Source organism: Bombina bombina, chromosome 3 (assembly GCF_027579735.1).
Source record: "Bombina bombina isolate aBomBom1 chromosome 3, aBomBom1.pri, whole genome shotgun sequence".
Taxonomy (NCBI): Eukaryota; Metazoa; Chordata; class Amphibia; order Anura; family Bombinatoridae; genus Bombina; species Bombina bombina.
Window position 1 is genome coordinate 407,039,583 of NC_069501.1, and position 16,407 is coordinate 407,055,989.

General features: G+C 36.5%; 1 protein-coding gene across 1 annotated transcript in view; it reads left to right on the top strand.

Annotated features, from left to right (window-relative positions):
* The window catches only part of LOC128652366 (polymeric immunoglobulin receptor-like), a 90,159-nt gene that overhangs the window by 23,464 nt on the left and 50,288 nt on the right, over positions 1 to 16,407 (top strand). The window contains exons 3-4 of the mRNA XM_053705304.1: positions 801 to 1,133; positions 4,869 to 5,195. Of these exons, the coding sequence (XP_053561279.1) occupies positions 801 to 1,133; positions 4,869 to 5,195 (660 nt within the window). The remainder of the gene's footprint in view (positions 1 to 800; positions 1,134 to 4,868; positions 5,196 to 16,407) is intronic.

Sequence of the window (16,407 nt, forward strand, 5' to 3'; positions counted from 1 at the left end):
GGGTGCTGACATCTTGTTATGCACATATGTATTGTTGTTTCCTATGACAGACGCAGTTCACATTCCCAGATAATTGGCATTGCTGGCTTTTTTTTATCAGCTGTACCTTGCACTTTGGCTTAGCTTGCACAATAGAAAGCACACGCTTTATTTCCATTTTATAGACCATTTAAAAGCTACATAAAAAATATAGAAATCAAATAAAGTAATGCAGCCACTGCATAAATATACAGCTCTGATTCTGTACTGTGCATTGTAAACAGAAGTTTACAATAAAGTTTGTCAATAAGACAACCATATTGCTGATCTGTGATTGTGCACTTCTACTGTCACAGGGTGTGAGGAAACTTAAACTTTAAGATGGCAGCTCTCAGTGTGAAGTTATATAGTTTCACTAATCAGCACATATAAAGGGTTAAAACAAGAGAATAGCTTTGAAGAGAGCTGCAGCCACAACAGGAAATACAATAGTATGACAAATAAAACCCAATGTATAGCGGTTGTACCCAGCAGTTTAATGTCCCTTTAAGATTATGTACAAGTATTTACAAATACATACATAAAGTAAAAGCTATGCACTGTCTAATATCTATAATCTACATTTGCATGAACTACCTCTCCCTAGGACAAAGAATACATTGTAGTACAACATTTTCTAGATTAGCAGTGAAAAAATAATAATCTTAAAATAAATATTTACTGATCCTTAAATCTCCTTTATGCACACAAAATGCTTCTATATGTCAATTAATTGGCAGATTTTATGAAATTTGTACTAATAAAACATTTTTTTCCACCAGATTCCCCTGTCCCAAAAGAGGCAGAACTTTTATATGGTCAGATACGGAGCTCTTTGAACTTCCTGTGTGAGTTCGACACTAAGTTTTCTAACTTGAGAAAATACCTGTGTAAGTCAGTAAAACAAAGTAATTGTAAGACTATAATCGACAGTAAAGGAATGGTAGATCCTGGATATGAAGGAAGAATTTTGCTTGCTGATGGAGAAAAACCAGGAACATTTAAAGTTAAGCTTATTCAGCTAAGAAAAGAAGATGCTGGGATCTATACCTGTGGTGTGGGAGAAAATGGAGGAGAGGGAGAATCCAACGACTTTGATTTAAGGATCAATGAAGGTGAGAATGAAAACAGTTCAATGGTGAGAGTAAAAAAAACCCCAGTGTTATCTATTTCACTGATTTAAAGGGACAATGTACTAAGGCAAGCAGCTAAAATGAGTTAATTGTATTCAAAGCAGCTGCAGGAACATTTTTTAAATAGGCTGGTCAGTCTCTCTCACCCCCACTTGAGGCTTTATTTCTGCTGCTGTTTAGTGTGATATAGCTTTTTATAGCCTCCTTTTCAATATAATTGGAAGTTTCAAACGTAGCTATTTCAAATGACAAAATAAAGTCAAAGGGACCTGAAATTCAAAATTAAACTTCCATGGTACAGAAAGGTGCAGAAAGAGCATGCAATTTTAAGACACTTTTTAATTTACTTTTATTATCAAATACATTTTGTTTTCTTAGTACCTTTTGTTGAATTCCATACTTAGGTAGGCCCAGGAACACTAATACTCTATTGAAAGCTAGCTGGTGATTGGTGGCTACACATACATATATAAAGCAATCAAATAGAGTAACAGTAGTCTTAGAGTTCAAGGAATTAGCTATGTAAAAAACAATTCAATCAGCGGCACAAGCACAAATAGTAAGGTACAAATGCTCACCCTCTGATCCACAACCCGTCCAATGTACATTAAACATAAATCATAGCCAGGTACTCACGGTGCTGCTCCAGCCAGGAAGGATTTACAATTGACCTCTTACCCAATCCAGGCTCTGCTTACCGAACTCCACAATCTACATCTATAGCGGATCTGCACCCATGTAGACCTTTGATGCTATGCACTTCTAATGCTGTTCTCCTACTGACACTTGTGTGTGGATACATGATAGGAGGGGACGTGTTCGTTGTAGTCCAATGTAGAATCACGGTAACCCAGAGCGATATACGGGTACAAGGAATCCATAGGAAAACACAGGTAGCTATAGGTAAAACTTCCCTTTTATTGTAGTCATCCAAGTAAAAACAAGGTAAATAGCACACAGGCTTACACTCCTTCATTCTGTGATGGTCCCCTGTGTGCTATTTACCTTGTTTTTACTTGGATGACTACAATAAAAGTGAAGTTTTACCTATAGTGAACTGTGTTTTCCTATACACATACATTTATGCCTCATGTTATTAGCTCACCAGATGGGTTCAGCTAGCTCCCAGAAGTATGTTTGCCTTCTCTATAGCAAACGGTTTATCAAAGGAGAACATGATAAATTAAGCAAATGCAATGATATAAGTAAATTGGAAAGTTACTTAAAAGGACAGTCAACACCAAAATTGTTAATGTTTATCCGCCAAAAAGTGAGCAGTACAGCCTATACCGTCAAGATCCATACCGTAAAATGAAAGTCAGTAGTTATGGCTTTTATGTTACGAAGCTGTAGCATAAAACTCATAACTAAAGTGATAAAAAGTATTGAAGCTCAATCCTATTGGCTGATTGCATCAGCCAATAGAATTTTTTCTCCTTTAATTCCGATTGGCTGATAGAATTCTATCAGCCAATCAGAATTCAAGGGACGCTATTTTGGATGACGTCCCTTAAAGGAACCTTCATTCTTCGTTAGCCGTCGTCAGAAGAGGATGATCCGCGCCGGATGTCTTGAAGATGGAGCCGCTCCGTGCCGGATGGATGAAGATAGAAGATACCGCCTGGATAAAGACTTCTGCCGGCTTGGATGAAGACTTCGGCCCGCTTGGAAGAAGACTTCTGCCAGCTTCGATGAGGACTTTTGCCGCTTCGTTGAGGATGGATGTCCGGTCTTCAAAAACTGTAAGTGGATCTTCGGGGGTTAGTGTTAGGTTTTTTTAAGGGTTTATTGGGTGGGTTTTATTTTTAGCTTAGGGTTTTGGGCACAGAAAAAGAGCTAAATGCCCTTTTAAGGGCAATGCCCATCCAAATGCCCTTTTCAGGGCAATGGGGAGCTTAGGTTTTTTAGATAGGATTTTATTTTGTGGGTTGGTTGTGTAGGTGGTGGGTTTTACTGTTGGGGGGTTGTTTGTATTATTTTATTACAGGTAAAAGAGCTGATTTCTTTGGGACAATGCCACGCAAAAGGCCCTTTTAAGGGCTATTGGCAGTTTAGTTTAGTCTAGGGTTTTTTTTTTATTTTGGGGGGGCTTTTTTATTTTGATAGGGCTATTAGATTAGGTGTAATTAGTTTAATCATTTGATAATTTATTTTTATTTTGTGTAATTTAGTGTTTTGTTTTTTTTGTAATTTAGTTAATTGTATTTAATTAATGTAATTGATTTAATTGTAGTGTAAGGTTAGGTAGGTGTTAGTGTAACTCAGGTTAGGTTTTATTTTACAGGTAATTTTTTATTTATTTTAACTAGGTAGCTAGTAAATAGTTAATAACTATTTACTAACTAGTCTACCTAGTTAAAATAAATACAAACTTAGCTGTGAAATAAAAATAAAACCTAAGCTAGATACAATGTAACTATTAGTTATATTGTAGCTAGCTTAGGGTTTATTTTACAGGTATTTAGTTTTAAATAGGAATTATTTAGTTAATGATAGTAATTTTTATTTAGATTTATTTTAATTATATTAAAGTTAGTGAGTGTTAGGGTTAGGGTTAGACTTAATGTTAGGTTTAGGGGTTAATAACTTTAGTATAGTGGCGGCGACATTGGGGGCGGCAGATTAGGGGTTAATAAGTGTAGGTAGGTAGCAACAACATTGGGGGCGGCAGATTAGGGGTTAATAATTGTAGGTAGGTAGCGATGACATTGGGGGCGGCAGATTAGGGGTTAATAAGTGTAATGTAGGTAGCGACAACATTGAGGCAGCAGATTAGGGGTTAATAAGTGTAGGTAGGTGGCGGCGGTGTTGGGGGCGGCAGATTAGGGGTGTTTAGACCCAGGATTTATGTAAGGGTGTAAGGTGTAAACATACATTTTCTTTCCCCATAGGAATCAATGGGGCTGCGTTATGGAGTTTTATGCTCCTTTACTGCAGGTGTTAGGCTTTTTTTAGCCGGCTCTCCCCATTGATGTCTATGGGGAAATCGTGCACGAGCAAGTAAAACCAGCTCAAAGCAGCGCTGGTATTTGAGTGCGGTATGGAGCTCAATTTTGCTCAACACTCACATATTGCCTGCTAACGCCAGGTTTTTGCAAACCTGTAATAGCAGCGCTATAGGGAGGTGAGCAGTGGCAATAACTAGCAAGTTAGTACCGAGTCGCTCATAACGCAAAACTCGTAATCTGACCGCTAAGCAGGTACAATGAATCATTAAAGGAACTTATTGAAGATTAGAATTTTACATTGAAATTTTGTTATACAAGCTTTTTTTAATTTTTATTATTATTATCATTATTTTTTAAACATATGTTCCTGTACAGGGAAAATAATACCTTTGCTATTATGCTTGTCAGGTGTTCCCGGTTCACCATTGTTTATATCAGCCATTTAGAAGTCAGCCTTCAAGGATGAATTTTGCACTAGCATTTACATTCTGTTTAAAAAAAGTAACAGCTTTAACGTAACCCCTTCCTGCCTTTAGGACGTTCCATGTCGTCCTAATTGTTCTGGGCTTTAGTGCCCTTAGGACGGTATGGAACGTCCTAGCCGTTTGGCTATCCTAAAGCCTCTGCAGCTTTCTAAATGGGATCGTGGGCTGGAGGGTGTGCCTAGCATCATAGGCACTCCACCTGACCCAATCCCATCAATGAAATCAGGCAATCGAATGAACGGTCGCATGATTTTAATTTTTATTTATTTGTTTATTTGCTTCAGAGACAGATATACATCAGGGATCTCGTTTACTCACCACTTACCCGGGAGGATCTGTGTCCGGTTTGTGTCACTACAACCCAAAAAAGAACTATAACCTTAAGTTTTGGTGCAGATTGAAAGATCAGAGTTGCAATCCGATCATCATGACTGATGGCTTTGTCAAGGACTCCTATGAGGGAAGAGTAGTCATTCATGATAACCCAGTAAATGGCACATTTCAGATCCTAATGAATGGAATAACCAAGGAAGATGAAGGCTGGTACTGGTGTGTGATGACTAATGGTGGCAGTGATCAAACTTTTACTATGCAAGTGAAAATTGCTGAAGGTGAGAATTTTATCATTTTTTATCATTTACATTTTGATATGCTTAACACAGTCAACTGTGGATTCCTTACTTGGATTATAGTTTATATCATATTTGAGTAAAATGATTAATTGTGGTGCACGTTTACATACAAAGGCTCATGACCTATATATATATATATATGCATGACCTATATATATGATACCTGTATCTATAAAGATTTCTTCAGTACAGTGTTTGCACTACAGGTAGACATTCTGGGAAAGGGCATTCTAATGAAATATACGTTATACTTTTTAGCTTTTTAATCCCTTCAATGCTGAGCTATTTTTAACGCTTATCTGAAGCTTTATTCTTTAATACTCACTAGGGATGGGCGAACATTCTATTTTCGAATTTTCATTTTCAATTTTTTCAATAAAATTTAAAAATATTTGTTCGAATATTAGAATATTTAGCTATGTATTCATTCAATTTCGAAATGTAATATTCAAATTCGAATGTGACATTCGAATTCGAATGTCACATTCGAATTCAAAATAGTATTTCTAGTCTAATACTGTGTTTTTTAAATGCAATATTCGAATTTGAATGTGACATTCGAATTCGAATGTCCCATTCAAATTCAAAATAGTATTTCTAGTCTTCAACTGTGTTTAATAAATGTAATATTCAAATTTGAATGCTACATTCAAATTCGAATGTCACATTCAAATTCGAAATAGTATTTCTAGTCTAATACTGTGTTTTATAAATGTAATACAGGTAACCCTCAGTTTACGCCGGGGTTAGGTTCCAGAAGGAATGGTTGTAAATCAAAACCGTTGTAAATTGAAGCCCAGTTTATAATGTAAGTCAATGGGAAGTGAGGGAAATAGGTTCCAGGCCCCTCTCAAAATTGTCATAAGTAACACCTAATACATTATTTTAAAAGCTTTGAAATGAAGATTTTAAATGCTAGACAGCATTATAAACCTAATAAAATAATCACACAACACAAAATATATAATTAAACTAAGTTAAATTAACAAAAACATTTGCTAAACAGTATTATAAACCCAATAAAATAATCACACAACACAGACTTCACTTGCATTTTTCTGCAAACAGTTCTTTCTATGCATTCCAATCTGGACTGAGTTATAGACAGGAAGATCTTGTTCCTTTGAAATCTGCTTGATAGCTCAGGTCTGGTTAAACTGATTAATTTCAGCTTGCTTGGCTTTGCTGCAACACAAGGGGACAGCTCCACCTACTATTTATTTTAATAAATGCACTGCTTCTCAATACTTTTCAATAGCAGTCAAATGACTGGAAAAAAAGGTTGTTATTCTGAAACGGTGTAAATTGAACCGTTGAAAAACGAGGGCCACCTGTATTTGAATTTGAATGTGACATTTGAATTCGAATGTGACATTCGAAATAGTATTTCTAGTCTAATACTGTTTTATAAATGTAATATTTTCAAATTTGAAGGTGACATTCGAATTAGAAAGTGACATTCAAAATAGAACTTTTTAAAATATTTGTTCTTATCAACATTCTATTATGTAAATCGAATTTCTACAATAACATTCGTTCTAACATTCGAATTTGAATATAAACACATTCGCCCATCCCTAATTACTCACTGCATAGAAACACAGATTGCAGAGAGTTACCCACACAAACAACATTTCTCAACAAATCCATCACTTTTAGAAAGTAACTTTTGTTTCAATATGTAACCATAAATTACAAAAATATGCCACAGAGATTAGGGGGGGGGGGGGGGGTGATGACTGTAATTTTAATTTTTTTTTAATTTTCATGTTAAACTATGGCTATAGAGTCATTTGGCATAAATGTATAATTTCAAAATGCCAAAGTTTCACATTCAAATCTATGTATTTCAAAACAAATTAGCAATTGATCATTATGAAATAATATTATAGCTTGAACACTATATTGTTCTTTAAGCAGAAAATAAGTAATAATTAAATAATATAACAATAAAAAAACATAAAAGTTAAAATTACTTAAAATTTTGATTTCACACAGTGAGGACTGGCAATTTTTGGCCCAGGGGGTAAGTACGACAGATTGACTCGTATAATGAAACATTCATATTTTGTATTTCATGTTTAAAAAAATAAACAAACGGAAGCAACGTCAGGCCACTGACCTGCAGCTCATTTGTTCCATAACAACATCATATCTCTGATCAGAAACCTTGCTCTGCAGCGCCTCCAACAACTATTTACCCACATCAAGCAGGTGTCTCTGCAGCCCCCCTGTCAATCATCAAACCTCTGATCAGACATCTAGTCCCTAAAAAGTAAGCAATGCGGGGAGCGCTAAGAAAGCTGTGATGCTAAAATGCTAAAAGTAGGATATATAAGGGTTCCAAATATTATTCAGGATATCTTTAAAGATTATTAAAAGGTTAAAAAAGGGTTAAAAAAGTATAAATTATGCTTTTATGTACAACTAAGCCAAAAATATCTACTATAAATGGTACATATTTTAAGATAAATTATACAAAAATGCAGAGATGCAAATACAGATGTGCAAAGATACATATACAGAAATGCAAAAAATACTATATATATGAGAGTATCCACATAGTCAAAATAAGTTCAAGAGTCCAAATAAGTTCAAAAGTGTTGATGTATTAGAAAAATGGGGTTTGTATTCCAAAAATAATCCAAAAGCAAGAGTACTCTAGGAAATACATATGTTTCCCAAAGGCTGTGTTACAATATCCAAATCTCTATCCGAAAAAGGGGGGTTCAAAAATATGTGTAGAGTATGTGTCCCAAATACTAAAAATTGAAAAATAAAAAAAAGTGGAAAAAAGTGGTTTACACCAAAAATTAATAACGTGAAAACATTCTGAAAAAAACATTTAATAAAAGCCGTTTAAAACTTATATGTGAAAAAGTATGTGAAAAAATATGATAATTTATCCAATGATATATCAAATAATATGTGGAGCAGAGGGTATCAATCTCTATGGAATTAGCCCTTTATGCAAGACAATCTTCAATGCGGTTTGTGTACTGAACGATATCCTAAAAAAGATAAATGACATGGTGCAATAAGGCTAACAAACAATGATAAAAATAGGTATTACACTTACCAAAGTGTGAACCTGAGCCGTTAACCAGAAAGTCTACACATTTCAGTCTTTAGTAAGACCTTTTTCAAGACTGGTAATGGCTAAAGTCTAAAGGGCTTTTAAAAGAAGGAGAGTGGAACCAATTGTTGGGCTTTGTTTGAGCTTCAAAACCTTACTCGCGAAACCGGAGAGAGAGAGAAAGAGAGAGAGAGAAGAGTAGGGAAAAGAGGAGAAAGTGAGGACGAGAAAATGAGAGAACAGTGACATTTTGTTCTCCAGTCACACATTTAAACACAGCCTCCTAAGCAGGGCATATAATATTTGATACATTACCAGGGCATATACAGAAATGCAAAAAATACTATATATATGAGAGTATCCACATAGTCCAAATAAGTTCAAAGTGTTGATGTATTAGAAAGAAAATGGGGTTGTATTTCCAAAAATAATCCAAAAAGCAAGAGTACTCTAGGAAATACATATGTTCCCAAAGGCTGTGTTACAATATCCAAATCTCTATCCGAAAAAGGGGAGTCAAAAATATGTGTAGAGTATGTGTCCAAATACTAAAAATTGAAAAATAAAAAAAAGTGGAAAAAAGTGGTTTACACCAAAAATTAATAATAACGTGAAAACATTCTGAAAAAAACATTTAATAAAAGCGTTAAAACTTATATGTGAAAAAGTATGTGAAAAAACATAATTTATGTAAGAACTTACCTGATAAATCATTTCTTTCATATTAGCAAGAGTCCATGAGCTAGTGACGTATGGGATATACATTCCTACCAGGAGGGGCAAAGTTTCCCAAAACCTCAAAATGTCTATAAATACACCCCTCACCACACCCACAATTCAGTTTAACGAATAGCCAAGAAGTGGGGTGATAAAAAAGTGCGAAAGCATATAAAATAAGGAATTGGAATAATTGTGCTTTATACAAAATCATAACCACCACAAAAAAAGGGCGGGCCTCATGGACTCTTGCTAATATGAAAGAAATGAATTTATCAGGTAAGTTCTACATAAATTATGTTTTCTTTCATGTAATTAGCAAGAGTCCATGAGCTAGTGAACGTATGGGATAATGATTACCCAAGATGTGGATCTTTCCACACAAGAGTCACTAGAGAGGGAGGGATAAAATAAAGACAGCCAATTCCTGCTGAAAATAATCACACCCAAAAATAAAGTTTAACGAAAAACATAAGCAGAAGATTCAAACTGAAACAGCTGCCTGAAGTACTTTTCTACCAAAAACTGCTTCAGAAGAAGAAAAATACATCAAAAATGTAGAATTTAGTAAAAGTATGCAAAGAGGGACCAAGTTGCTGCTTTGCAAATCTGATCAACCGAAGCTTCATTCCTAAACGCCCAGGAAGTAGAAACTGACCTAGTAGAATGAGCTGTAATTCTCTGAGGCGGAGTTTTACCCGACTCAACATAGGCAAGATGAATTAAAGATTTCAACCCAAGATGCCAAAGAAATGGCAGAAGCTTTCTGGCTTTTCTAGAACCGGAAAAGATAACAAATAGACTAGAAGTCTTTCGGAAAGATTTAGTAGCTTCAACATAATATTTCAAAGCTCTAACAACATCCAAAGAATGCAACGATTTCTCCTTAGAATTCTTAGGATTAGGACATAATGAAGGAACCACAATTTCTCTACTAATGTTGTTGGAATTCACAACTTTAGGTAAAAATTCAAAAGAAGTTCGCAACACCGCCTTATCCTGATGAAAAATCAGAAAAGGAGACTCACAAGAAAGAGCAGATAATTCAGAAACTCTTCTGGCAGAAGAGATGGCCAAAAGGAACAAAACTTTCCAAGAAAGTAATTTAATGTCCAATGAATGCATAGGTTCAAACGGAGGAGCTTGAAGAGCCCCCAGAACCAAATTCAAACTCCAAGGAGGATGAAATTGACTGAATGACAGGTTTTATACGAACCAAAGCTTGTACAAAACAATGAATATCAGGAAGAATAGCAATCTTTCTGTGAAAAAGAACAGAAAGAGCAGAGATGTGTCCTTTCAAGGAACTTGCGGGACAAACCTTTATCTAAAACCATCCTGAAGAAACTGTAAAATTCTCGGTAATCTAAAGAATGCCAAGAAAAATGATGAGAAAATACACCAAGAAATATAAGTCTTCCAGACTGTATAATATATCTCTCTAGATACAGATTTACGAGCCTGTAACATAGTATTAATCACAGAGTCAGAGAAACCTCTTTGACGAAGAATCAAGCGTTCAATCTCCATACCTTTAAATTTAAGGATTTCAGATCCTGATTGAAAAAAGGACCTTGTGACAGAAGGTCTGGTCTTAACGGAAGAGTCCACGGTTGGCAAGAGGCCATCCGGACAAGATCCGCATACCTAAACCTGTGAGGCCCATGCCGGAGCTACCAGCAGAACAAACGAGCATTCCTTCAGAATCTTGGAGATTACTCTTGGAAGAAGAACTAGAGGCGGAAAGATATAGGCAGGATGATACTTCCAAGGGAAGTGATAAAGCATCCACTGCCTCCGCCTGAGGATCCCGGGATCTGGACAGGATACCTGGGAAGTTTCTTGTTTAGATGGGACGCCATCAAATCTATTTCTGGAAGTTCCCACATTTGAACAATCTGAAGAAATACCTCTGGTTGAAGAGACCATTCCCCCGGATGCAACGTTTGGCGACTGAGATAATCCGCTTCCCAATTGTCTACACCTGGGATATGAACCGCAGAGATTAGACAGGAGCTGGATTCCGCCCAAACCAAAATTCGAGATACTTCTTTCATAGCCAGAGGACTATGAGTTCCTCCTTGATGATTGATGTATGCCACAGTTGTGACATTGTCTGTCTGAAAACAAATGAACGATTCTCTCTTCAGAAGAGGCCAAAACTGAAGAGCTCTGAAAATTGCACGGAGTTCCAAAATATTGATCGGTCATCTCACCTCCAGAGATTCCCAAACTCCTTGTGCTGTCAGAGATCCCACACAGCTCCCCAACCTGTGAGACTTGCATCTGTTGAAATTACAGTCCAGGTCGGAAGCACAAAAGAAGCCCCCTGAATTAAACGATGGTGATCTGTCCACCACGTTAGAGAGTGTCGAACAATCGGTTTTAAAGATATTAATTGAGATATCTTTGTGTAATCCTTGCACCATTGATTCAGCATACAAAGCTGAAGAGGTCGCATGTGAAAACGAGCAAAGGGGATCGCGTCCGATGCAGCAGTCATAAGACCTAGAATTTCCATGCATAAGGCTACCGAAGGGAATGATTGTGACTTAAGGTTTCGACAAGCTGCAATCAGTTTTAGACGTCTCTTGTCTTTTAAAGACAGAGTCATGGACACTGAATCTATCTGGAAATCCAGAAAGGTTACCCTTGTCTGAGGAATCAATGAACTTTTTGGTAAATTGATCCTCCAACCATGATCTTGAAGAAACAACACAAGTCGATTCGTATGAAATTCTGCTAAATGTAAAGACTGAGCAAGTACCAAGATATCGTCCAAATAAGGAAATACCACAATACCCTGTTCTCTGATTACAGATAGAAGGGCACCGAGAACCTTTGTAAAAATTCTTGGAGCTGTAGCTAGGCCAAACGGCAGAGCCACAAACTGGTATTGCTTGTCCAGAAAAGAGAATCTCAGGAACTGATAATGATCTGGATGAATCGGAATATGCAGATATGCATCCTGTAAATCTATTGTGGACATATAATTCCCTTGCTGAACAAAAGGCAAGATAGTCCTTACAGTTACCATCTTGAACGTTGGTATCCTTACATAACGATTCAATATTTTTAGATTCAGAACTGGTCTGAAGGAATTCTCCTTCTTTGGTACAATGAAGAGATTTGAATAAAACCCCATCCCCTGTTCCTGAACTGGAACTGGCATAATTACTCCAGTCAACTCTAGATCTGAAACACAATTCAGAAATGCTTGAGCTTTTACTGGATTTACTGGGACACGGGAAAGAAAAAATCTCTTTGCAGGAGGTCTCATCTTGAAACCAATTCTGTACCCTTCTGAAACAATGTTCTGAATCCAAAGATTGTGAACAGAATTGATCCAAATTTCTTTGAAAAAACGTAACCTGCCCCCTACCAGCTGAGCTGGAATGAGGGCCGCACCTTCATGTGGACTTAGAAGCAGGCTTTGCCTTTCTGGCTGGCTTGGATTTATTCCAGATTGGAGATGGTTTCCAAACTGATACTGCTCCTGAGGATGAAGGATCAGACTTTTGTTCTTTGTTGAAACGAAAGGAACGAAAACGATTATTAGCCCTGTTTTTACCTTTAGATTTTTTATCCTGTGGTAAAAAAGTTCCTTTCCCACCAGTAACAGTTGAAATAATAGAATCCAACTGAGAACCAAATAATTTGTTACCCTGGAAAGAAATGGAAAGTAGAGTTGATTTAGAAGCCATATCAGCATTCCAAGTCTTAAGCCATAAAGCTCTTCTAGCTAAAATAGCTAGAGACATAAACCTGACATCAACTCTGATAATATCAAAGATAGCATCACAGATAAAATTATTAGCATGCTGAAGAAGAATAATAATATCATGAGAATCATGATGTGTTACTTGTTGCGCTAAAGTTTCCAACCAAAAAGTTGAAGCTGCAGCAACATCAGCCAAAGATATAGCAGGTCTAAGAAGATTACCTGAACACAGATAAGCTTTTCTTAGAAAGGATTCAATTTTCCTATCTAAAGGATCCTTAAACGAAGTACCATCTGACGTAGGAATAGTAGTACGTTTAGCAAGGGTAGAAATAGCCCCATCAACTTTAGGGATTTTGTCCCAAAATTCTAATCTGTCAGACGGCACAGGATATAATTGCTTAAAACGTTTAGAAGGAGTAAATGAATTACCCAATTTATCCCATTCTTTGGAAATTACTGCAGAAATAGCATTAGGAACAGGAAAAACTTCTGGAATAACCACAGGAGATTTAAATACCTTATCCAAACGTTTAGAATTAGTATCAAGAGGACCAGAATCCTCTATTTCTAAAGCAATTAGAACTTATTTAAGTAAAGAACGAATAAATTCCATTTTAAATAAATATGAAGATTTATCAGCATCAACCTCTGAGACAGAATCCTCTGAACCAGAAGAGTCATCAGAATCAGAATGATGATGTTCATTTAAAAATTCATCTGTAGGGAGAGAAGTTTTAAAAGATTTTTTACGTTTACTAGAAGGAGAAATAACAGACATAGCCTTCTTTATGGATTCAGAAACAAAATCTCTTATGTTATCAGGAACATTCTGCACATTAGATGTTGAAGGAACTGCAACAGGCAATGGTACTTTACTAAAGGAAATATTATCTGCATTAACAAGTTTGTCATGACAATCAATACAAACAACAGCTGGAGGAATAGCTACCAAAAGTTTACAGCAGATACACTTAACTTTGGTAGATCCAGCACTAGACAGCGATTTTCCTGTAGTATCTTCTGACTCAGATGCAACGTGAGACATCTTGCAATATGTAAGAGAAAAAACAACATATAAAGCAAAATTGATCAAATTCCTTAAATGACAGTTTCAGGAATGGGAAAAAATTGCCAAAGAACAAGCTTCTAGCAACCAGAAGCAATGAAAAATGAGACTTAAATAATGTGGAGACAAAAGCGACGCCCATATTTTTTAGCGCCAAATAAGACGCCCACATTATTTGGCGTCTAAATGCTTTTGGCCCCAAAAATGACGCCACATCCGGAACGCCGACATTTTTGGCGCAAAATAACGTCAAAAAATGACGCAACTTCCGGCGACACGTATGACGCCGGAAACGGAAAAGAATTTTTGCGCCAAAAAAGTCCGCGCCAAGAATGACGCAATAAAATGATGCATTTTCAGCCCCCCGCGAGCCTAACAGCCCAACAGGGAAAAAGAGTCAAATTTTTGAAGGTAAGAAAAAAAATGATTAAATCAAATGCATTATCCCAAATATGAAACTGACTGTCTGAAAAATAAGGAAAGTTGAACATTCTGAGTCAAGGCAAATAAATGTTTGAATACATATATTTAGAACTTTATAAACAAAAGTGCCCAACCATAGCTTAGAGTGTCACAGAAAATAAGATTTACTTACCCCAGGACACTCATCTACATGTTTGTAGAAAGCCAAACCAGTACTGAAACGAGAAATCAGCAGAGGTAATGGTATATATAAGAGTGTATATCGTCGATCTGAAAAAGGGAGGTAAGAGATGAATCTCTACGACCGATAACAGAGAACCTATGAAATAGACCCCGTAGAAGGAGATCACTGCATTCAAATAGGCAATACTCTCCTCACATCCCTCTGACATTCACTGCACGCTGAGAGGAAAACCGGGCTCCAACTTGCTGCGGAGCGCATATCAACGTAGAATCTAGCACAAACTTACTTCACCACCTCCATCGGAGGCAAAGTTTGTAAAACTGAATTGTGGGTGTGGTTGAGGGGTGTATTTATAGGCATTTGAGGTTTGGGAAACTTTGCCCCTCCTGGTAGGAATGTATATCCCATACGTCACTAGCTCATGGACTCTTGCTAATTACATGAAAGAAAATATGATAATTTATCCAATGATATATCCAATAATATGTGGAGCAGAGGGTATCAATCTCTATGGAATTAGCCCTTTATGCAAGACAATCTTCAATGCGGTTTGTGCTACTGAACGATATCCTAAAAAAGATAAATGACATGGTGCAATAAGGCTAACAAAAAATGATAAAAATAGGTATTACACTTACCAAAGTGTGAACCTGAGCCATTAACCAGAAAGTCTACACATTTCAGTCTTTAGTAAGACCTTTTTCAAGACTGGTAATGGCTAAAGCCTAAAGGGCTTTTAAAGAAGGAGAGTGGAACCAATTGTTGGGCTTTGTTTGAGCTTCAAAACCTTACTCGCGAAACCGGAGAGAGAGAGAAAGAGAGAGAGAGAAGAGTAGGGAAAAGAGGAGAAAGTGAGGAGAGAAAATGAGAGAACAGTGACATTTTGTTCTCCAGTCACACATTTAAACACAGCCTCCTAAGCAGGGCATATAATATTTGATACATTACCAGGGCAGCTGCACATGTGCTCTTAATAGTCTTTTTTCACTCTCACCTCCCATTACCACATGCTTATTAGTACAAGACTTTGCCTATTACTTCAATGCTAAATTGGCACAAACAAATCTGTCAACATACCAATAATATCCTCATGTCACAGCTGATCACCAACAACCAAGATTCACAAATAGGCAATTTTATCCTCTTATCTTCTTCCTATTTTTCTCATGGATCCTATTTCCTTACAAATCCTGTCCTCATCTTACAATTAATCTAACACCAATCATTATACAAATTATCTACCTTAAAACAAGTATACAATCAGTATTTCTCCATCATCCCTTATGCCTTTGCTTGATCCAGGCTCATTCTCAAACTACTGCACAACTTCCTATTTTGTCACAGCTTACAACTTCCTGAAAGGCTTCTATACATGTACTTTTCACATTTGTTCATCAGATTCTCTTCTCTTTCTCTCTACAATCTGGCTTTTATTCTAAGATTGCAGCAGGTCAAGAAGAGAACTTGAAGTACAAAACAATGAGGTAACACATAAACTTCTTACAGCCAGGACTAAAAACTATTTCAAGCTGCAAAATGTTATGTATCTTTCTTAAGCTTTTCACACTGTTGACTACTGTCACCTGCTCCAAACCTTCCAATTCTATGACATCAGTTAATCTATTGTGGTTTTATTCATATGTTTATAACTATACTTTCAGTTTATCCTTCTCCAGTACTCATTCAACCCTTTTATCACTCTATTTTGAAGCACCAAAAGACTCATTTATAGGTCCTCTACTATTTTCCGTCTACTGATGCTCTGTAGGGTCAATAATAAGTACCATGGGATGGTCACCAAATCTACTTCTGTGCACTATACTTGTAAGAGTATAAATATCTTAAAATGTTTCATAACAAGATTAGAGGATCACAACTGCAGAACAACATTAAATATACTTGCCCTGTAACGTGTGTTTGTATGTCAGCGGAGGTAAATAGATACTTAGAAATGTAGACAAAGTATCAGTACTCTTGTGACAGGAGTTGTTTTGAAATATG